Consider the following 24,648-nt stretch of genomic DNA (forward strand, 5'->3'; position numbering starts at 1 on the left):
GCAGTCGTAAATTTAAGCCTATTCTGGAAACCAGATACGCTTAAATTAAGCTAAGATACGAGCGGCGTAAGTCTCCTACGTCGTCATATCTTAGGGTGCATATTTACGCTGGCCGCTAGGTGGCACTTCCGTTGTTTTCTGTGTCGAATATGCAAATGAGCTAGATACGCCGATTCTCGAACGTACGTGCGCCCGTCACAATTAGTTACGCCGTTTACGTAAGAGATACGCCGGCGTAAAGATAAAGCTGCTCCCTAGGTGGCGCAGCCCATGCAAGGTATGGACGTCGGAACAAGCCTATCTTTTTACGTCGTTTGCGTAAGTCGTACGCGAATAGGGCTGTGCGTAAGTTATGTTCACGTCGTAGGCAGTGTTCGACGTATCTTAGTCATTCTATCCGATGCATGCGTACTGGGATATGTTCACGGACGGTGCATGCGCCGTTCGTTGATAACGTCATTTACGTGGGGTCATGCTTAATTTCCCTAAAACACGCCCACCTCTTCCTCATTTGAATTAGGTGCGCTTACGCCGGCACATTTATGCTACACCGCCGTAACTTAGGGAGCAAGTGCTTTGTAAATACAGCACTTGCCTTTCTAACTTGCGGCGGCGTAGCGTAAATACCATATGCTACGCCCGCACAAAGTTACGCTGCCCTACCTGAATCTGGCCCTATATGTTTAGATATACGTACACAGCAATCTATAACTATAATGATTTATGAGTAAATGTGGGAACACAAGGTGCTTGCAGAAAAATGTGGGTGATTTAATTTATAATGATTAATATTATTTCTTACTATTGGGGACTTGCGCACAGGGCTTATTTAATATTTTAACTAGGCCTTGGCCTCATTAGAAGTTGTAATTGTCTTTATATCAAAAACCCAAACCAAGACATAAAGCAGGGAACCTCTGTGTCCAGCTAGGGCTATGAATACTTACATTCTCATGTAAATATAGTTTAATATTAAATATTTTTCTGTATTGTTGTGGTCAAGTGAACTTTTTTTTATATTATATCCTCTATATTAAAACGGAGGTCCACCCGAAATGTTTTTTTTTTACAAATACTGCAGCTGCTGACTTTTAAAAAAATAGACACATACCTGTCCAGGGTGCCCGCAATGTCGGCAGCTGAGGCTGAGCAATCGATTGTCTCTCGGCTGCCCATCCTCGGTGAGGGAATCGGGAAGTGGAGCGTTGCGGCTTCACTGCCCGGTTCCCTACTGCGCATGCGCGAGTAGTGCGGCGTGCCCTCACTGGTCCCCGCTCTCTCCTGGGACCAGTGCGTTTCCCAGGAGACAGCGAGAGGGAGGGGGGGGGGGAAGTGGTGTGACTCCCACAGGAGTCTATGCCTGGAAGTGGGTGCAAATACCTGTCTTAGACCAGTATCTGCACCCAGTGGCGTCTCCAGCTTTCATATTTAGGGGGGGCACATGGGGGGACAGGGAAAAAAGTAGGGGGGCCAACTATAAAATGCAATTTTATATATATACAGTATATATATATAAAATCTCCTGGGGCCCTTTACTACGATCCCACAACGGGCCCTTTTACATGTTCTGTCGTGAGCTCCCTTCCTACTATACTGGGGCCCCCCAGGGTGGCAGAAAACAAGAGATATATGTCACCTGCACACCAAGAAAATATAAGGGTCCAAAGCAGTGGGAGAACTTTCAGGGTTGCAAAGGTTGTCTTGCCACCGGGGCCTGGTGTTCTGCCACCGTGGGGTTCCCCAGCTGTCCTGTCCCTGCTATTGACAGCGCTGGTCTGCCGTCTGTCTCCTTGGCAGGGGCGGCAGTCTATTAGGACCTAGTGCTGGTGACATTATGGGTGCATGCAGGGGAAGGCTGGCACTATTGGTTATAGAGAGCTGAGCCCCCAGCTGGTCACCTAGCAGCAGTAATGCTGTATAACCTTCTCTGTTGACATGCTGATCGGGATGTGATCCAGGTGATGCTCCCAGTCAGATCTAATAAACACAATATTTATTAGCATCAAGAGTACAACCACATATATATATATATAATCAACCGTATGTTCAGCAGCCATGTGGGCTCTATGCGTGTAAAGTGTGGGCTTTGATCAATAAAATCTCTGATATTTAACACTAGGATTTGACTAAGAGCATCACCTGGATTGCATCACGATCAGCATGTCAGAGAAGCGCCACTGCTGCTAAGCAACCTGCAGGGAGCTCAACTGTCTACAACCAATAGAGATGGGCTCGGGTGTGTTTGAAATCCCACATGCCCGATCCCGCCAGGAAGCCGACACTCCACAGTGCTAATCACAGGCAGTGAGACCTTTCCTGATCTGTGCAGCTGCGGACCGGGAAATGTCTCACTGCCTGTGATTGGCGCTGTGCAGTGTGGGCTTCCTGGCAGGCTCTGGCATGTGGAATTTTGAACATGCCCAGCCCATCTCTAACAACAAATTGTGCTGGCCCTCCTGTACATCAGCCCCATAAAGTAACCAGCTCTGGGTTCCAATGTCCTGCCGCCGCTGCCATGGAGACAGAGACCAGCGCTGTGAATAGCCGGGACAGGACAGTAACTCTGGTTGTTCCAGCACTGGTCCACACTGGGACGATTCCCCCATCCACCTATAATGTGTAGATGGGGGAATTGGATCATTTCTTTTTTTTTTTAATTCAACCTAATAGTTGAATGAAAAAAAGTGATCAATGTATGGGCTGCCTAAGAGCTAAGACCAGCCATAGACAGTTTAAATCTCAGCTGGTTCAGCAGGAACTGGCTGAGATTTGAACCATTAATGAGCAGATTCTCTTATGATTATCACCAGTGGTTGCTGTATAGAATACAATTGCTGGGCAGGAGGGATATTCCCGTCAGCACTGTTTGTGTTGATGGGGGAATCATGCAAGTTTTTTTCCTGCAATCTGTGGATGTAGGAAAAAAATTTGCATTGTATATTACCTGCCTAACTGAAAGTGAAAGTGTAACAGAATGGCCCGTGACACCCAGAGACTTTTGAAGGATGGGGTTTACTCCTGTGCCAGCGTCACTATGCCCTTTTGGGCATAGGGTGACTGAGAAATGATAATTATAAATTACATGAGATGGGACATTACTGATAATTCATGTATTGCAGGATATCTTGAAATATTACAAGTTGTTAAAGTCTGACTCCGACAGGTCAATAGAGTGTTTTCATTCAATGGGGGGGACACATGCTTTTGAGGTGTTAATTGAGTCTGCTCCTAGACATTCCTTTGTGTGATGCTAATACTGTTTTGTGTCCATTGTGCTAATTAGGTCTTCTCCTAAGACCTGTTCATTGTGTATGCTAATGACACTGTTAAGATGTGGAATGTGACTTGTCAAGCTGTAGTAATTAACCCCTCTAAATGCGGAGCCAGACCGTCTGGGTAATAAGTAGTAATTAACTCATCGGAATGTTATTATCTAAAAGAATGTGTATGAAGCCCCCCATTGTGTGATGTGTGGGTGGAGTGTGTCTTTGTCCCTGTGATTAACTGTAACATGCTTGTACTGTATATAACAAAGCTAAGTTACCATTAAAGGATTCATTCATTCATTTTGGAGCCAGTACCAGAGCTTGTTTTGTCTCGTTTATTCTGGGAAATGAAATGCGTCGTGTCTGATGTCTGTCGGACTGTCGGATAACCTGTCGTGGGGCGATGGATTGGAATATCGTAAACAGTGGTGACCGTTACAGAAAGTAAATTGTGAATGTCTTGAAAGAACAGGAGAGGGGGAGGGAGACAGATGGGGGGGACAGAAGGGATGGAGATACTGCAGTTCAGTGATTACAGTGTACTGCAGTCTGCAGTGCACACACATACCCACGGTCCAGGCTAGAATCTCAGGCATCATTCACACACATGCTGCTGATTTTCATATTTCCTGAACACACATCCCTTCTCTTCAGATACAGCACACCGAGATAGTGTGGGCGGGACTGAAAGGAGAAGGAGGAGGAGCTTTATTCCTCCCTGCTCATATGTGAGGAGAGTGGGGGGGTGGCTAGACTCGCTGGGCTGTAAAAGAGTGTCATAGACTGACACTTGGCTCAGCTTGCAGTCACCACTCTCGGAATTTACAGGCTGGTTCTCCTGTCCTAAGGACGGGAGAAATCAGTCTGTTTTTTCAGTAACTGAGATGAAGGCTTGGGCCCCCCTCCCCCACAGTGCTCATGGAGTCCTTTCTGCAACTCGCTCTTCTCCGTGCCAATGAGGATGCAGGGGAAGGATCGGGCGGCTGTGGTTGTGTGAACGCTTGCATTATGCAGTGTCAGCGAGCAGAGGGAGGGGGAGGAATGCCCCGCAGAGCTGACTGGGGACGCTCTCCCTCTCAGGAGAGACTGTTACTCCAGCGGCGGCCCGAAAAAAAAAAAAAAAAAGCAAAAAAAAAAAAATATATATATATTTTTTTTTGGGGGGGGCACATGGTGGGGCACAGCATAATGTTGGGGGGGGTCAGGGCCCCCTCTGGCCCCCCCCTAGAGACGCCTCTGTCTGCACCCCCCTCCACCCTGAAAGGTGCCAAATGTGACACCGGAGGGGGGGGGGGTTCCGAAAAGCGGAAGTTCAATTTTTGGGTGGAACTGTGCTTTAATTCCTTTTGGAAGGCATAATACATAAACAATAGAGATTACATATTGTCAGGTTCTCAGCACTAGGCCACAGGACAAAGAAACCTCCTCTATTATAGGTTTTTGTTTTGTCCAAAGCTAAACTCCAGTCATACAGCTAAAAATACTTGGCTGAAATACAGTACATGCCTGAGGGATGTATCAATTGTTTTACAATTGTGTTCAGTCAAGTCAGTCATGCGATCCAGAAGCCCGGTTCTTTCATGCATTCCAGACAAAGATACATTTTTTTCAGTCTACACTCTTCCACTTCTATTGAGAGAAATACAGGAGGTATCTTGTTCTCCATGGGCCAAATCCTCAAAAGGGATACGCAGGCGGATCTGCTGTTCCGCCTGCGTATCCCTGTGCCTATCTTTGGAACTGATCCTCAGAAGCAGTTTTCCAAAGATAGGCAGAAGATCCGACATCTGTAATAGACTTACACTGTCGGATCTTAGGATGCAGTACCGCATCCGCCGCTGGGGGCATTTCGAGTCGAAATGCCGCTTCGCGTATGCAAATGAGGACTTACGGAGATCCACAAAGCTTTTCAGCTTTGTGTTTTCTGCGTAAGTTTACGTTTGCATACGTAAAATTAGTTCTGCTTTTACAAAGTGTAAACTAGTTACACCTTGTAAAAACAGACCTTTTTTTCGATCGCCGCGATTTTTTTTAAATTTTGAATTTTTTTTTCGGCGCGTAACTTTTTTTTTTACCCGACGCAACTTTATTGTCCCGTCGCAATCCTCAAAGCCCGACGTAACGTAATTTCGCGCGCTGCCCGTCGGGAAAATGACGTCACGAGCATGCGCAGTACGGCCAGCGCGGGAGCGCGCCTCATTTAAATTGTCATCGCCCCCTGGAGAAGAGGACCGCCTTGCGCTGGGAGAATTTAAGTTACACGGCCTGAAATTTCTAGGTAAGTGCTTTGTGGATCGGGCACTTAGGTAGAAATTTTAAGGCAGTGTAACTTAAATAGGAAAAGATAAGTTAGGCAGGATTTTTGAGGATTTGGCCCCATGTTTTTTCCCCCCTCTCTATCTCTGGTTTCCGTAATTTCAGACCCTGACATGGAAAAAAACTGCTTTGTAGAGTCAGCATGAATTTAGGACTTGTAATTTGCATACTAATTGTAGTAACTAGAGTCTGGTGGTTTTGAAAGTGTTGATGTTTTTGGAAAACATGGCAGCCTTCACACACCTTCAGCTGGATAGGACAACACAGACGGTAAAGATAACGGGGTAGATTCAGATAGATTAGCGGATCATTAGATCTGCGTAATCTATCTGATTTACGATCCGCCAGCGCAAGTTTGAGAGGCTAGTGCTGTATTCAGAAAGCACTTACCTCAAAACTTGCGGCGGCGTATCGTAACTCCCCCGGCGGAATTCAAATTCCGCGGCTAGGGGGCGTCTACAATTCGAATCAGGCGCGTCCCCGCGCCGATCCAACAGCGCATGCGCCGTCCGCAAAATTTCCCAGTGCGCATGCTCGAATTTACGCCGCAAGGACGTCATTGGTTTCGGCGTGAGCGTAACTTGCGTCCGGCCGTATTCTGAATCGACTTACGCAAACGACGTAAAAATTCAAAACTCGGCGCGGGAACGATGGCCATAGCTAACATTAGCTACGCCTCATATAGCAGGGGTAACTATACACCGGAAGAAGCCGAACGCAAGCGACGTAAAAAAAAAGCGGCGGGCGGGCGTTCGTTTCTGAATCGGCGGTTCTCCTCATTTGCATATTAGTCGCGTATACAAACCGAAGCGCCACCTAGCGGCCGGCGGGGAATTGCAGCCTAAGATCCGACGGTGTAAGTCACTTACACCTGTCGGATCTTAGGGGGATCTATGTGTAACTGATTCTATGAATCAGGCGCATAGATACGACGGCCGGACTCAGAGATACGACGGCGTATCAGGAGATACGCCGGCGTATCTCTTTTCTGAGTCCGGGCCAACCTGCATGTATTGCAGAAACTGGGAACCAGAAAACAGGGTTATGTTAGTTGCCTGGGAGAACAATATCTACAAATAGATAGATAGATAGATAGATAGATAGATAGATAGATAGATAGATAGATATTTTATTTAATATTATATTTTTTATTATTATTAAATTTAATATTATTATATTTTTTTTTTTAATAAGAATTCCAGGTATAGATATTTATACATAACTACATTAGTCTAGCTTGGACCAAGATAATTATGCATACACTATACTTGGTCAAAGTCCTTGGAAGCTGAAAATCACTGAAGAGGACGTTACTAATACAGTGATCACTTTTTGCTTCTGGGTCCCGTGCTGAGTGGCTGCCTTGCTGTAACACAAGAGGTTGGCTGCTCTACATGACAAAGCATTCTTTAATTGGATGAGGTGGAGAGCATGACATCACCGCCCCAATTCTCCACCTCGTCCAATCGGAAAATGCTTTGCATTCATTTGGAAAATGCAAGGCATTCTTTGGATGGTGCCTGCGCAGCAACCTCCTGTGTTCAGAATGCATCAGGACAGCCTCTTAGCGCAGGGCCTGCTTGGCCACAGTATGTCTACAGACCCCTTTGGCCCGCTATGTCCACGTGTAGAAGGGTGGTTGAGGGGGTGCTAAAAATGCTACTCCCTAGCTGCCCATGTAAAAGACCTAAACAGGACACAGAGTACATATTAAACCCTACCAAAGGTTATATTCTTTCCTCAATCCATCAAGAACTACAGTAAAACCTTGATTTGAGAGTAACTTGGTTTTGAGAGCGTTTTGCAAGACAAGGAAAATGTCTTAATACATTTTGCCTTGATATACAAGCGATGTCTTGATATGAGTACCGTCATGTCACAACTGAGTATAAAAGAGGAGACTCTGATGGGCTGTTTTCATCGGTCCAAACCGATCGTGTGTAGGCCCCATAGGTCAAAAAAATGAGAACTTGCTTAAAATTGAACCGATGGACGCCTAACTGATAGGTCAAAACCCATTGTTAGTATGCAAAAGCATCGGTTAAAAACCCGCGCATGCTCAGAATCAAGTCGTTGCATGCTTGGAAGCATTGAACTTCGTTTTTTTCAAGCACGTCGTTGTGTTTTACGTCACCGCGTTCTGACACGATCGTTTTTTTAACTGATGGTGTGTAGGTCCTTCAGACCGTTGTCCTCTGGTTAACCTATCGTGTGTACGTGGCCTTAGAGGTGCCTCTCTTCTCTTCTCTTTCATACCCTGTAAAAAAAAAATGCTTTGATATACAAGTGCTTTGGATTACAAGCATGTTTCTAGAACGAATTATGCTCGCAAACCAAGGTTTTACTGTATTTAACAAAAGTTTGGGCTGGGGTTGGGTTTTAAGCACTCTAGTGTTCATCAAGACATGCTAGCTTATGTTATAATTGTTCTGGAGTTAATGGATAACAGCAAAAAGTCTGACATGAAATTTGTTTCTTTTTAAAGGTTAACAGAAAGAGGATCTTCCTATGTATTGTGCTTTGTCTGTCTCTGACTGCCCACTTCTTTTATGTAAAGTCTCTGATGTGAGTATAAAAATGTATCTTCTGTTCTTTAAAGGGGTTTTGCGTCTTCAAAGATAAAGGGGGAACATTCTATACATGCGCTGCTTGGAAGGATCATACCACCCAGAGGTCCACTAACTGGGGCAAGGAGCAGCTGAACAAAGTCCATCTTCTGAAACCCAGCAGGCTGGGAAAACGGGGGCACAGAGCAGACATGGAAGTCCATTCCAGGAGTGTTTGGGGGAGGGGGGATGGGCAATGATTTTCTATCCCGTGAACCAAGCTAAAGTATACTATATACAGTAAAACCTTGGTTTGAGAGTAACTTGGTTTGAGAGCGTATTGCAAGAAGTGATGTCTTGATATACAAGTAGCGTCATGTCACAACTGAGTATAAAACAGAACAGAGGTGCCTCTAATGCTTTGTACACACGATAGGAATTTCTGATGAAAGAAGTCTAATGGAATTTTTCATCAGAAATTCCTATCGTGTGTGGGCCTCAAAGTTTTTATTTCCGTCTGAGTTTGGAAATAGAACATGTTTTATTTTTTTCTGATGGAAAAAATCCTATGGGAAATTCCGATTGTCTGTGTGGAACTCCGACGGAGAAAGAAACACGCATGCTCAGAATCAAGTCGACGCATGCTCGGAAGTACTGAACTTAATTTTTCTCAGCTCATTGTAGTGTTTAATGTCACCGCGTTTCGGACTTTCGGAATTTAGTCTGACAGTGTGTATGCAAGACAGCTTGAACGGAATTCTGACAGAAAATTCTATCAGATTTTAGCCCATCGGAAATTCCTATCGCGTGTACAAGGCATAATTGTAGCAATATGGTGGATGGACATTTTTAGCTAGATTCAGAAAGAGTTAAGCCGGCGTATCAGTAGATACGCCGTCGTAACTCTGAATCGAAGCCGTCGTATCTTTAAGTGTATTCTCAAATTGAGATACACTTAAATCTAACTAAGATACGACGGCCTGCGCCGTCGTATCTTAGCTTTCTACTTAGGCCGGCCGCTAGGGGCGTGAACGCTGATTTACGCCTAGAATGCGTAAATCAGCGAGATACGCCTATTCACGAACGTACGCTTGCCCATCGCAGTAAAGATACGCCGTTTACTTAAAGGCGTTTTCAGGCGTAAAGTTAGTCGAACAAAAAGCTGGCCTAGCCAATGTTAAGTATGGACGTCCGTCCCGCGTCGAATTTTGAAATTTTTACGTTGTTTGCGTAAGTCGTCCGTGAATGGGGCTGGATGTAATTTACGTTTACGTCTAAACCAATAAGTCCTTGCGGCGTACTTTGGAGCAATGCACACTGGGATATGTCCACGGATGGCGCATGCGCCGTTCGTTAAAAACGTCATTGACGTGGGGTCATGGTTTATTTACATAAAACATGCCCACCTCTTCACAATTTGAATTAGGCGCGCTTACGCCGGCCCATTTACGCTACGCCGCCGTAACTTTGGAGGCAAGTGCTTTGTGAATACAGCACTTGCCTCTCTGACTTACAGCGGCGTAGCATAAATACGATACGCTACGCCGGCTGAAACATACGCCGCCCTACGTGAATCCAGCTATTTATGGTTACACAACCTATCACATTGATTTATTTTTACATGGACTATAAACTGCAGGACTTATGAAAATAAATATTTTAAATGCTTACTTGTAGTGTTTTTCTTTTCCATAGCTTGTTTCTAAATTACCTTGCAATATGTCTTTGTACTTGAAAGAAAATTGGACCATTGTGTAGTGGGGAAGCACAACTGCTCTTTAATCCAAGTCCAGGCAGGAATGGGGGTAGGACATGGTACAGGGCACAAGGTATTGTTGACCCTGGTAAAGGGCCCTCAGGGTGCAAATGATACGCTTTCAAGGAAAGCATGGGGTGACCCGTTCAAGCTTAGCTGATATCTGCTGACGGTCCTCTCTATACCTGCTTCAGACCTTATGCCAATGGACCCCTCCTGACCTCTCAGTGCAGGTGAAAGTTCCAGGAGACTAGAGGTTACAGGAAAGGGGAATCGCCTGAAGAATGCCTCTTCAACTACCAGTATTTTCAAAACTATTTCTATACTGAGGACACCAAACTCCTATCTTTCTACCTCTCACCTCAACCCATCAGTCGCCTCAAGCATCACTAATTTACTAATGGACATATGAGTCTGGATGTCTCACCTGGGCTCATAATATTGCCTCCCCCCATGCCCTTTGCCAACTTCTCCATTGCAGGGAATGGTACAACTATCACTCCCTCCCTGGATGCCAGGGTACTTCCGGACTCGCATGCACATCCAATAGACATGTGCACGTGTTACTTTTTTTTTTTGGTAAATTCGGGAAATTAAAAAAAAAAGTTTTTTTTCGTTTTTGTTTCATTCGTTTTTTTTTGGTAATGGGGTACATTGTACCTCTACCATTTCACTAAGAACATGTAACAAATTGTAAAAACAAAACAGACACCGTTGGGAAAGTCCTTTATTAAAAATAAATAAAAAAAAAGATTCCAGCGGTGGTAAGCCACTCTCGATCTCCGCTCCAACGCTGTCGGTATCCTGCGATGGGTGATCTACTCTCCGGGGTCCAGCGATGAGAAGATCTCCTCTTCATCTAGGTCCAGGATCCAGCGATGAGATCAGCGCAGCGCAGCGCATCACCTGTCTCCACCGGAGACCCTCCGGGAATGATGCAGCAGGAGCCAGTGACAGCTCTTATGTAGGTGAGGGCGGGGCCACCCGTCACGTGACCCCGTTCCCCTCTGAGGCAAGGGAAAACCCAGGCTTTCCCAGTGACTTGCAGGTGACACTTTATGCAGGGAAAGTTCTAAGCACGGTAAAACAATCGCTACTTCACAGGCATACTATACACCCCCCCAGGTATGAAATATTTCACTTTTATTGTTTCACTTTAAGCATTATTAAAATCACTGCTCCCGAAAAAAAAATTTGCATTAATACATGTCCCCTGGGGCAGGACCCGGGTCCCCAAACACTTTTTAGGACAATAACTTGCATATTAGCCTTTAAAATGAGCACTTTAGATTTAAAACGTTCTAGTTCCATAGACTTTAATAGGGTTCTAAAGTTCACAAAAACTTGTGGTCTGTTCGCAGGTTCGTGTCATCCCTAGTCACATCATGAAATTCTCAAAAGTGACATTTAGGGGACCAAAATCGGAATGGAACTAAGAATAATGTCTACACGATATCGCATAAAGAAATGCTCAAGAGTGACATCTAGTGGACCAAAATCAGATCACTATTAAAACTAAATACATAATAAGATTATAGTCAGATCACTATTAAAACTAAATACATAATAAGATTATAGTCTCAATAATACAGCCATATACAAAAATGATGAAAGGATTAATGTCCCCAAAAGACAGGTATAACCCCATGAGGCCAACCAAGACTCAGATATGAGTTCACACACTCATGACAAATCAAAAACAGATACAAATACTGGTTCAAAATGTATTTATACAGTAAATGCATCCACATTTAGACCATAAGGAATGTAAGATTTTGGCTTGTATATCCAAGACATCTCTGACTTGGAAATCTCCCTAACTAGAGAACTACCTCTCCAATGAGGTATCTATCTATCTATCTATCTATCTATCTATCTATCTATCTATCTATCTATCTATCTATCCATCTATCCCCCAAAACAGGGTGTTGGAAGGGTCCCTATTGTGTGTTGGAAGGGGGTCTGCTGTGCTGGGGGAGAGGTTTATGGGAATGCTGGAGGAGTATTTAAACTAGGATTGAGGGGGGAGGGTGAATTAGAATTACATCGAGCAGACAGGTCAGTTAGTGGTCAGACATTAATGGAGAGTGGAATGGGGATAGATGGGGGAAGGGTTATGGCAGGTGACAAGAAAGTTCCCATGTTGCAAACAGCCATTGGAAATAATAGTGCCATTTGTACTACTATAAATTATATGAAAAACACCAGAGAAAAAAAATGTAACAATACATTTAAGTGTTTGTTCACCAATGCCAGAAGTCTGCCAAGCAAAACAGGTGAGCTGGAAGCTCTGGTGCATGAGGAGAGCTATGATGTAATCGGTATTGCTGAAACTTGGCTTCAATCCTCACATGACTGGGCTATTAATATTCCTGGCTATGCTCTCTTTCGGAAAGACAGGGTAAAAAGGAAAGGTGGAGGGGTCTGTCTCTATGTGAGAAGTGACCTCAAAGCAAGCGTGAAAGAGAACCTGGTTGATGGAGAGTGTGATGAGGCTGAAGCATTATGGGTGGAACTGCATACAGATGTGCGTAGTTCAAAATTAATCATTGGAGTTTGTTATAAACCACCCAATGTTAATGAGGAGGTGGAGACTCAGCTCCTTGCACAGATGGAAAGGGCTGCAAGGGCTGGGACGGTGATAATAATGGGGGATTTTAACTACCCAGAAATTGACTGGATTAATGGCACTTCTGGGACAGTTAAAGGACAAAAATTTAAAAACCTATTGCAGGACAATTTTATGGTGCAGTTTATTGAGGCCCCAACTAGGAATGATGCCCTGTTGGACCTGATAATCTCAAACCATGCAGAGCTTATTACTAATGTTCAGATAAAGGAACACCTGGGTAGCAGTGATCATAACATGATTTCATTTAATATTAACTATAAGCAAGAAATACATACAGGAAATATTAAAACACTAAATTTTAAGAGAGCAAATTTTCCAAGGATGAGGGCTGCTCTCCAGGACTTGGACTGGGAGGGACTATTGGCACAGCTGAACACAGAACAGAAATGGGAATTCTTCAAAAAGACTGTGTGGAACCTCACTGCAAAGTATGTTCCCATGGGCAATAAGTTTAAAAGGCTAAAAATAAAACCTATGTGGCTCACGGTCAAAGTTAAAAAAGCTATAAACAAAAAGAAAGCGGCTTTTATAAAATATAAAAATGAAGGAACACTAGTGTTGTTTAAATGTTCTGTCGAAGTCGGAAGTGACGAAACGCGTCAGGGCGTGGCTACAACAGCGCAACACGGAAGCCTTCCTGCGTTCCACAGCCATCCATTGCTTCATCAGCGTTACAAGCACTTGTGCGGCCCCTGGTGTCCAGAGGACGGCGGTGACGACAGGAATTACAGGCTTGCTATTTTTGTTCATTCCTTGTGTATTTTCTGTACGGGCATTTGCATATGGGGATTGTTCTCCTTTACATCTTAGCTACTATTGGTTAACAATATTTCACCATTGAGTGTTTCTATTTTGCTTACATGCACCTCCAATATGAATGACCGTCGCAGAGTGTAAGAACAGTGGAAGATGTGCCTAAGGGGATAATTAATTCTCTTGCTGGTAGTGGTAAGCCTGCACCCCATAAGGGAGCATTATCACTTCTATTGGTGAATCTTAAATAAAGGTATAGGGTGCACTGATGCCTTGTTTTCTGATCACCAAACACATCACCCCTGTTTCTTCCTTTAAGCTCTTATCTGGGGCTAATCACCTTAAAACTTTTTTAGCGCTGTTTTTATCGTTTGAACCACGGTTCTTTATTTATGATACTTTGTTTTATATATCTTTTAGTGGGTTTCTTTCCCATTTTTAAAATAGCTGCTTTTTGGATTTTTTATCAATTTTAATTAATATTGATATTTCCACCACATCCCTTTTACATCTATTTCTTCACTTGGGATCAGTTGATTTATTGATCTCTGGCGCCGGAAGTGCATTTTAGGTTTCGTTTGTCTGGTTTATGCACCTCAAATTTATTGTTTAAATGTTACAAAGAATATAACAGGATATGCAAAAAGGAAATCAAGGAAGCAAAAATTCAAAACGAACGACAGATTGCAAAAGATAGTAGGACAAACCCCAAAAAATTCTTTAAATATATTAATAGTAAAAAGGTGAAGTCTGAGCATGTAGGCCCCTTACAAAATAATCTAGAGTGGGTGACTGGGGACAAAGAGAAGGCAAATTTATTAAATGTTTTCTTCAGCTCTGTGTATACAATGGAGCATGGGGGAGCTCATGTCCAAAATGGGGGTGGGAGTGACACAGCCTCAAATCCACAATGGCTCAAAAGTGATATGGTCCAGAAATATTTAGACAGAATAAAGGTGGATAAAGCACCTGGACCTGATGGCATCCATCCACGGATCCTAGGTGAGTTGAGCTCTGTCATTTCAAAGCCACTGTATCTAATATTTTGGGACTCATTAAAGACAGGAATAGTACCACTGGATTGGCGCAGGGCCAATGTGGTGCCCATATTTAAAAAGGGAACAAAGTCTTTACCAAGTGACTATAGACCTGTTAGTCTAACTTCTATAGTTGGGAAGATACTGGAACGTTTAATAAAAGACCACATGGATGAGTTCTTGCAGGAAAAAAACTATTTAAGCAGCAGACAACATGGATTCATGAAAGACAGAAGTTGTCAGACAAACCTGATTTCCTTTTATGAAGAGGTAAGTAAAACCCTGGACAGAGGCGTGGCTGTGGACGTGATATATTTGGATTTTGCAAAAGCGTTCGATACAGTTCCGCACACACGGCTCATGTGTAAGGTAAGGTCTACAGGATTGGATATATCAGTTTGTAAATGGATAGAAAATTGGCTGAAAGACAGAATTCAGAGAGTCGTGGTTAATGATTCTTACTCTGAATGGTCCAATGTTATCAGTGGTGTACCCCAAGGTTCAGTGCTGGGACCCTTACTTTTCAATATATTTATAAATGATATTGGGTCTGAGATCAAAAGTAACATTTCAGTCTTTGCAGATGACACCAAGCTATGTAGTGGAATAATGTCCTTGCAGGATGTCTCCAATTTACAAGCCGACCTCAATGCTCTGTCTAATTGGGCGACTAAGTGGCAGATGAGGTTTAATGTAGATAAATGTAAAGTTATGCACTTGGGGGCTAAGAATATGCATGCATCATACATACTAGGGGGAGTACAACTGGGGGGATCTGTAGTGGAGAAGGATCTGGGGGTTTTAGTTGATCATAAGCTCAATAATGGCATGCAATGCGAAGCTGCGGTTTCCAAAGCGAGCAAAGTCCTTTCTTGTATTAAGAGAGGTATGGACTCCAGAGACAGAGATATAATTTTGCCCCTGTACAAATCATTAGTAAGACCTCATCTGGAATATGCAGTTCAGTTTTGGGCACCAGTTCTCAAAAAGGACATCGGAGAACTGGAGAAAGTGCAGAGAAGGGCAACCAAACTGATAAGAGGCATGGAGGAGCTCAGCTATGAGGAAAGATTAGAGGAACTGAATTTATTCTCTCTTGAGAAGAGGAGAATAAGGGGGGATATGATCAACATGTACAAATATATAAGAGGTCCATACAGTGAACTTGGTGTTGAGTTATTCACTTTACGGTCAACACTGAGGACAAGGGGGCACTCTTTACGTCTAGAGGAAAAGAGATTTCACCTCCAAATACGGAAAGGTTTCTTCACAGTAAGAGCTGTGAAAATGTGGAACAGACTCCCTCCAGAGGTGGTTCTGGCCAGCTCAGTAGATTGCTTTAAGAAAGGCCTGGATTCTTTCCTAAATGTACAGAATATAACTTGAGTATTAAGATTTGTAGGTAAAGTTGATCCAGGGTAAATCCGATTGCCTCTCGGGGGATCAGGAAGGAATTTTTTCCCCTGCTGTAGCAAATTGGATCATGCTCTGCTGGGGTTTTTTGCCTTCCTCTGGATCAACTGTGGGAATGGAGTTGGGTGTATAGGATTTTACTGTGTTTTTTATTTTTGTTTTTTTATTTTTTGTGGTTGAACTGGATGGACTTGTGTCTTTTTTCAACCTGACTAACTATGTAACTATGTAACTATGTACCGCAGCATAATGTTTTCACACAGAATGGTTCTTAAAACTTTTTATAATGTTATTAATATTTTCATTAAGCCACATCTGTAAAGCTCTCGTAGTCTTGCCCACATATTGGAGTCCACAGGGGCATTGTAATAAATGCACTACCCCTGTGGTGAAACATGTGATAAATGGCTCATAAGTACGAGAGGTGCTTGTAAAAGTAAAACAATTTGTTCTCCAATTCTTACACCTGTTAGAAAGTGCACACCTGGCACTTTCTACATTGATAGTATCCCTTGAGATTTTAAAAAAAGCAGAGCTTTCTTGTTGGCGAATTATAGACATTCGGGGCTATTTTGTCCCTTAGAAACGGGGCACCCCTAAAAATTACTTGAGGTAGGTTTCTTGGGCAAGACAGTGCTCAATACTCTGTCGTTGTCCAAAATGTGCCAATGTTTTTGTATCAACCTTTTGCATTCTGATGCTGTTTTGAAAACGTAGTAATGAATGGGATAGATGGTACATTAATACCCATCTCATTATTCTTTGGTCATTCTTTTAATAGGGCCAACCTATCCATTTCTTGAATCTGGTTCAAAGTTCTATGGAGGGACACTGAATTGTATCCCTTCTCAATAAACCTGTGGGTTAAAACAGCTGACTGGATTTTAAATTCATTCACCTCTGTGCAGCTGCGTCTTATTCTCATATATTGGCTTTTCCGCACTGACCTCAGCCAAGACTCTTGGTGGCAACTGTCCACAGGAATATATGAATTCCTGTCTGTGGGAATAAAAAAGGTGAAGGTAACTAATTTCTCATCCTTGACCATTGTCTTTAAGGCTGCATTCACATCTAGGTGGACAAAATCGCGGAGTTTTGTCCCGCGAATTGCGGCGACAAATAGCGGCGTTTTGTTCCCGCGATTTGCGGCGACAAAACGCCGCGATTGTCCGCCTAGATGTGCCCCTAGATTGTCCCCCTATGGAGATGGTTCCCATCTCCTATGCCGAACGCCGAAAGCCGCCTGAAAAAAAGGTCCGGGACTTTTTTTCAGGCGGCAGGTGGCAGGCGTGGAGATGTGAACCATCTCCATAGAGGGCAATGTTAAATCATCCCTCTGGCGTGTCGGGGCGGCAGCGGGTGTCACACTACAGGCGACAAAACGTGTGAATGGGCTCTAAGTCCAAAAAATGTATCCTTTTAGTACAAAATTCAAGACAATCCCCCTGTCATTATTATTAAGAGAACCCATAAACTCCTATAATTCTAGGCCACTGACATCCTATAGGAGGAGGATGTCATCTATGTACCTAGCCGACAAGACAATCTAAAATCTGTCCTGGGCATAGATGATGTTCTCCTCCCATTTAGCCATGAACAGATTGGCCAAACTTGGGACATATTTAGCCCACATGGCCATTCCTCTATCCTGGCGATAAAACTGGTCCTCAAAACAGAAATAATTGTGAGTTGCAGCAAACTCTAGAAGTTCCATAATAAAATCCAGCTGTTTAATAGGGAGACCAGAGTCTCGATCCAAATATTTCTGGGTCGCCGGGGTGCGTATTTACGAATACATTTTGAACAGACTGCTTAACAGACTGCTCAACACAGCGCACATTAACCGCTTCCAAACCACCCCACGCATATATACTGCAGCAGGGCGGCCCTTCTGCATGAAATCACGTACCTGTATGTGATTTGGTTTCCTGGGTCTAGGGCGCACACGCTCGCTGCCAGTGACCAGCTTCTGCTGTGATTTAACACAGTGAGAGCCGATCAGCAGGTCTGGCAGACCCCGTGTCCACCGAGACCGGCAATCGTTCCCGAGGCAGATAGAACAGCGGTTAGCCGTTAACAAGGCAATCGTCAATCTGTGACAGGAGAAGACCGAGATCTTGTGTTTCTGCTAAGCAAGAACATGAATCTCTGTCTTCTTATAGTACAACTGCTCCCCCCTTCCCTCACAGTTAGGAAACACTCCCTAGGGACACAATTTAACTCTTTGATTGCCCCTGATGTTAACCCCTTCCCAGCCAGGGTCATCAGTACAGTGACATTCCCTATTTTTTAGCACCGATCACTGCATTAGTGTCACTGGTGCCCAAAAAAGTGTTAATAAAAAAAAATCTATAAAAATATCCCATAGTTTGTAAACTGTACGCTTATTTGGATTTTGTTTTACCAAAAATATGTAGCAGAATACATATTGGCCTACATTGAAGAAATTCGATAACTAGGAACAGTCGATCTCAGTGATGTCCCCTGCCAGAATAGGGATCCGCCTTGTTTATAGGTCTCCGTTCTGCCTCTCTGTACCACGATCACGGGTGGCTGATGGACATTGAGCCTGCCGGACCCGCGGGCGCACTCCCAGGTACGTCGGTTCACGCAGCTGGGCCTCCCTGTTGCAGTATATGCAATGTGTGTTGGGTGGTCCGAAAGTGGTTAAAGTAACACAGTAAAACTTTATCCTTTATTCTCCAAAAATTATTCATACACATCAATTACCAAATGGCCCTGTGATCTATTTTTCATATTTGTTCCTTACTGTGTTTTTCTATCTCCTTGTAATGTCCTCCATGAGCTCCCTCCCTTTGTTTGGAACAAGCAGTGCACATTAGTTGCGGTCATGTGTACTGCTCTATGCACACTACAGATTCCATAATCCATAGACCATAGTCCATCTCGGGACTGAGAGAGTGGCTAAGTTCCCACATACAGTAAGACCCTGGAGAACTCTAGTAGTCACCTTGTAGATGGGTGCAGTCTGTACTATCCACTACAGGTGGCACTCAATGGAAGCGGCAATGCAGAAGGGAAAGGAAGTTGTGAGGAATTTAGTAACTCTATGATGTCCGGTGATCACAGGGAGACTGTGTCCGATTGGACGCTGATGCCCCTATGTGACTCCAGTGGCCATCTTAGGTCAGGCAGATTCTATTTAAGACTCCAATAACTAGAAAGGGATTTTAAAGGGCATTAACACCCTAAACATACCCAGGCGCAAAAATAAAGGGGCACAGGTGTAGTTGACAAAACAATACAAAAAAAAAAAGGTCAAGGAGTGATAAACGAATGAAGGAAGTCTTTTTAGTCCTTAAAGGGGTTGTAAATCCTTGTTTTTAACAACAATAACAAACATGTATATACTTACCTGCTCTGTGCTAAACGATTGCACAGAGCAGGTAGGTATAAGCATGTTTGTTATTCTCTTCTTCTAGGGTGCTGCACTGGCCTCTCCCCCTCATCGGGTGCCCCCACAGAAAGCCGCCTTCCATGAGGGACACCCGTGTGGGCTCGCTCCCAAGTCCCGCTGCTGCGTCAAATGACACACTCAGTGGGACTCGGCCCCGCCCTCCACTCCTGTATCACTGGATTTGATTGACAGCAGTGGGAGTCACTGGTTCCTGCTGCTATCAATCTGTCTAATGAGCAGAGAGTCAGCGGCTGGAGCCGCTGGGCTTGTGTACATCGCAGGATCACATCAGGCTCAAGCAATAAAAAGGGGGGGTCTGGGGGAGCTGCAGCACAGAAGGTTTTTCACCTTAATGCATAGAATGCATCAGGGTGAAAAACCTTGAGGCCAGGAAATATATATACGGCGGCCATACGACGGCCATACTTAACATTGACTAGGCCAGCTATTTGATGGAATAACTTTACACCTGAAAACGCCTAACGTAAACGGCGTATCTTTACTGCGACGGGCGCACGTACGTTCGTGAATAGGCGTATCTAGTCATTTACATATTCTACGCCAAACTCAACGGAAGCGCCACCTAGCGGCCAGCCTAAATATTGCACCCTAAAATACAACGGCGCAGGCTGTCGTATCTTAGCTAGGTTTAAGTGTATCTCAGTTTGAGAATACACTTAAACTTAGGACGGCGCAGATTCCGAGTTAGGTCGGCGTATCTACTGATACGCCGGCCTAACTCTCTCTGAATCTTGCTATATGACTGGATCCAATTTACCTTTACTGAAGATGAATCAAGTTTCCAGTGGCTTGGCCTGGCTTTGCATGCACAATCTTGATAGGGTGTAAACAAATGTTCTCGGACATCGTTTTAAGCTTTGATGTTACCAAACAATGCGGTCTAGCAGAAACTGATTCCTCTGAGCCCAGCAGCAATACTCTGAGGGCAGGGTTTATGTTCAGTAAATATAAACCTGTCACATTGGCATTTTCCCAGAGGCGGCTGAGACAATGGTAATTTTTCGTGAAGGCGCAGTTTTGAATTTTTCTAAGTAACATTCCATGTCATTCACCTAGCATGCCACAGACATACTCGCCCTATTTATAACACAATAATTGTGTACTAAGTGAAAGTAGCAGCCAATTAACAGCTGTTGGAGGTCAGGGGTACAGCCTGCAGGCAAATATGCTAGTAGAAGCTCTCCATTGTGCTCAAACCGTGTTTATACAAAGTTCCAGCACTGGGAAGGTTAACTGTCATTTATACTCACCGGCCACCTTTTTTTAGGTACATCTGTTCAAATGCTTGGCAACACAAATTGCTTATTAGCCAATCACATGGCAGCAAATCTAGACATTCACCCTCCCGATAGGGTGCCCACGTGTCCCGGATTGCCCTGGACTGTCCCGCAATTGGCATGTCTGTCCTGGGTCCCGGGCACCTTCCTTCCGGAACAATACAATGTCCCAGAATGAAATAGAGGACACAGCCACCCCCTACTAACTAATAACTACATTTCCAGAACTGGTTGCTAGGGCCAGCGCTGCCTGGCATCTTGCAACCAGTGACAATTTACTCTCAGACAGTGAAACCGGGAGCGAGGCCTGCGCCTAGTGCAGCACTGCTGTCCCCTCCCACCTCGGCACCTCCTCCTTCTCCGGCAACAAGCAGCAAGGACTGGTGTGATCTTCATTCTACAGATAGAGACTCCACTCCTTTCCTTCTACGCACGTGGCTGCACTGCATCTGGTGGCAGGCTATGGGTGGTAAGCGGCGCTGCATCTGGTGGCAAGTGGCACATTCACCTGACAACCCACCGCCAAATTCCCCATCAACCCCAAGACTACTTCCCCCCCCCTCATCTTTTTTTGGGGAAGGTGAGAGAGGGGGTGTGTCCCTGAATGGCAGTTTGGAAATGTGGTCACCCTACCCCCGAGCGGCATCCACCCCCCACTGTTTGCCGCAAATTGGTCCGATGTTCTAACGAGCTGGTTCCTACCATCGATATGGTTCCGAGCCGACGGAAAACTCAGAGCGGGAACAGCTGTTCGTCAGCTGTAGACGCGCTCGCTCCCGATGGCTGATTATACACTATAGTACACGCCGCTCTACACAGCAAGGGGCGGATGTGATATTGATCAGTATTTTTTTGATTGGTTATCCACGCCGTGGATAACCAATCAAAAAAGCACTGCTCAATATCACCTCCGCCCCTTGCTGTGTAGAGCGGCGTGTACTTGGGAGCGAACGCGTCTAAGCTGAAAATCAGCTGTTGAGGCTCAGAGATTTCCGTGGCCTCCTACTGCGCCTGCGCAGTCGAGGCAGGAACCATATCGATGGAGGAACCAGCTCGACAAGACACCGGCACTCTTTGGAACGCACTCTCTGCGACCCGAGCCCACCCTATATTGAAGTTTATTAGAGCCTCCGCCCCTGCTCGATTTCAGATGTGACATTCAGCTGGTAGGGTCAGAATTTGGGGTAAACAACATGAAAGCATGGTTTCATACTGCCTTGTAGCAACGGTTCAGGCTGGTGGTGTAATGGTGTGGGGGATATTTTCTTGGCACACTTTGGGGCCCTTAGTACCAATTGAGCATCATTTAAACTCCACGGCCTACCTGAGTATTGTTGCTGACCATGTCCATCCCTTTATGACTACAGTGTCCCCATCTTCTGATGGCTCCTTCCAGCAGGATAATGCACCATGTCAGAAAGATCATATCATCTCACCACTGGTTTCTTGAACACGACAAAGATCACTCCTGACAAATTCTCAGACACATCAGATAAAAGCAGCCTGACATTTCTGTCAGGGGAGGTTGCTAAGATAGATTAGCAGGGAGCTGGCCCTGTTACAAAACACCTTTGAGAGTCTCTGCCTATGATGAGAGGGGGTGTGTGCCTTTCCTCCAATCAGCAATGTTGACTATCTTGGCTGTATGCCCAGACATCACACTCTGTGTTAAATAGGAAGAGAACATTTCTTAACACGATCTCAATTTATTAAACAGTATATAAATCTGAAGACAGCAGATATACATGTAAAACATATGTAGGGAGATTTGATTAATCTCTGTGTATCCTCTGAGGCTGTTCACTTCACTGGGTGTATGGAGGGTTTACATCCACTTTAAGACAGTTCTGAAGGCAAAAGGGTGTGACCTTTGACTGATGAATGGGGATGTCGGAGTGAACCCTACCCTACCTTTGAAATTGGGAGTCCCTGACTGTAATATGAGGAAGTGATGTCTGGTTGTGGAATATTGGGGGGTCCCTGGCTGTGGAATGAGGGAGGGTCCATGGCTGTGGAATGAAGGAGGTTCCTTGTCTGTGGAATGAGGGGGGGTCCCTGGCTGTGGAATGAGGGAGGGCCCATGGCTGTGAAATGAAGGAGGTTCCTTGTCTGTGGAATGAGGCAGGGTCCATGGCTGTGGAATGAGGGAGGTTTCTTGTCTGTGGAATGAGGGGGGTCCATGGTTGTGGAATGAGGAAGGTTCCCTGACTGTAATATGAGGAAGTGATGTCTGGTTGTGGAATATTGGGGGGTCCCTGTCTGTGGAATGAGGGAGGTTCCCTGTCTGTGGAATGAGGAAATTCCCTGTCTGTGGAATGAGGGAGGTTCCCTTTCTGTGGAATGAGGAGGGTCCGTGGTTGTGGAATGAGGGAGGTTCCCTGTCTGTGGAATGAGGAGGGTCCATGGTTGTGGAATGAGGGAGGTTCCCTGTCTGTCCCTGGCTGTGGTATGTGGAGGGTTCATAGTTGTGGAATGAGGGAGGTTCCCTATCTGTGGAATGAAGAGGGTCCATGGCTGTGGAATGGGGGAGGTTCCCTGTCTGTGGACTGTGGAATGAAGAGGGTCCATGGCTGTTGAATGAGGGAGGTTCCCTGTCTGGAATGAGGGGGGTCCATGGTTGTGGAATGAGGAGGGTCCATTGCTGTGGAATGAGGGGGGTTCATGGTTGTGGAATGAGGGGGGTTCCCTGTCTGTGCAATGAGGAGGGTCCATGGTTGTGGAATGAGGGGGGTTCCCTGTCTTTGGAATGAGAAGGGTCCATGGTTGTGGAATGAGGGGGGTTCATGGTTGTGTAATGAGGGGGGTTCCCTGTCTGTGGAATGAGGAGGGTCCATGGTTGTGGAATGAGGGGGGTTCATGGTTGTGGAATAAGGGGGGTCCCCTGTCTGTGGAATGAGGAGGGTCCATGGTTGTGGAATGAGGGGGGTTCCCTGTCTTTGGAATGAGAAGGGTCCATGGTTGTGGAATGAGGGGGGTTCCCTGTCTGTGGAATAAGGAGGGTCCATGGTTGTGGAATGAGGGGGGTTCCCTGTCTTTGGAATGAGGAGGGTGCATGGTTGTGGAATAAGGAAGGAGGTACCTGACTGTACAATGAGGGGTTCCCTGGCTATTAAATGAGGGGGTCACTTGCTGTAAAATGAGGGGGGGGCTGGCTGCTGAATAAGGGAGGGGATTCCCTGGCTATTGCATGAGGGGGTCCCTTGCTGTGGAATAAGGGGGGGAGCCCTTACTGTGGAATGAGAAAAGGGATCCCTGGCTGTGGAATGAGGGGGGAGGGAGCTGGCTGTAGAATGGGGGGGTCCCTCTTGGAATGGGGGGGGGCTGTCTGTGGACCATCTCTTGTTGCATGTCTGCAGTCTCTGATAGCTTTCTGTAGCATTACATTCAGTAAATATTATGTGTGGCCCATTGGTGATGTCAGGGGACACTGTCTGCACCAGTCATATGCATCAGGAGACTCATCTAGTGTCTACAACAACCTTTATTAATCTGTGGCAGTAATCTAATTTTGCTTGTGTCACTGAGTCATCTCATGTCCTTTCAGCTGCTTTCCTAAGGTACCCGCTACAACGTCTTGGGGGGCTCCCATCGTGTGGGAGGGAGCCTACGACTCTGAGAAGGAAAATCGATTCCATCAGAAACAAAGGACCGTGGTTGGACTATCAGTCTTTGCTGTAAATCAGTGAGTGTTCTTATCTTCTGATCCATGTCATCGCATTTACACTATTTCTTGTTCAGTTAAATCTATAATTTTATATAGTTTTATTTTTAAAAAAATTAAAGCTGAGACGCAATTTAAAGTTATACTAAAGTCTATTTTTTTTTGGTTAAAGATAACAAATATGTCATTCATACTCCTCTGTACTGTTGGTTTTGCAAAGATCAACCCAGATCCTCCTCTTCTCAGGTCCCCCACCAGCGCTCCTGGCCCCTCCCTCCAGCCGAGCACCCCCCACAGCAAGCAACTTATAAAACCTATAGTAGTAAATGTGAATTATCGTAACAAAAATCCTCTTTGATTTTTACAGTATCAATCTGAATATAGTAAAGTCATAGGAGAATTATAAATTAAATGATATAATAACACACATGAAAAGCCCCAAATTATTTGTAATGGGGGGGATGAGGAATAATAATATCAGCATGGTCTATAAAGGTATAGTAATAACAATAACATAAGTAAGGTTTGTGGAGTGTTGTAATCAAGTTTTAT

General features: G+C 44.8%; 1 protein-coding gene across 2 annotated transcripts in view; it reads left to right on the forward strand.

Annotated features, from left to right (window-relative positions):
• LOC120913257 (N-acetyllactosaminide alpha-1,3-galactosyltransferase-like) overlaps positions 1–24,648 on the forward strand; it is a 105,851-nt gene that overhangs the window by 68,133 nt on the left and 13,070 nt on the right. For both annotated transcript variants that reach the window (XM_040323083.1, XM_040323082.1), the window contains 2 exons: positions 8,068–8,147; positions 23,980–24,117. In XM_040323083.1, coding sequence (XP_040179017.1) covers positions 8,068–8,147; positions 23,980–24,117 — 218 coding nt within the window. The remainder of the gene's footprint in view (positions 1–8,067; positions 8,148–23,979; positions 24,118–24,648) is intronic.

This window comes from Rana temporaria, chromosome 9, assembly GCF_905171775.1.
Source record: "Rana temporaria chromosome 9, aRanTem1.1, whole genome shotgun sequence".
Taxonomy (NCBI): Eukaryota; Metazoa; Chordata; class Amphibia; order Anura; family Ranidae; genus Rana; species Rana temporaria.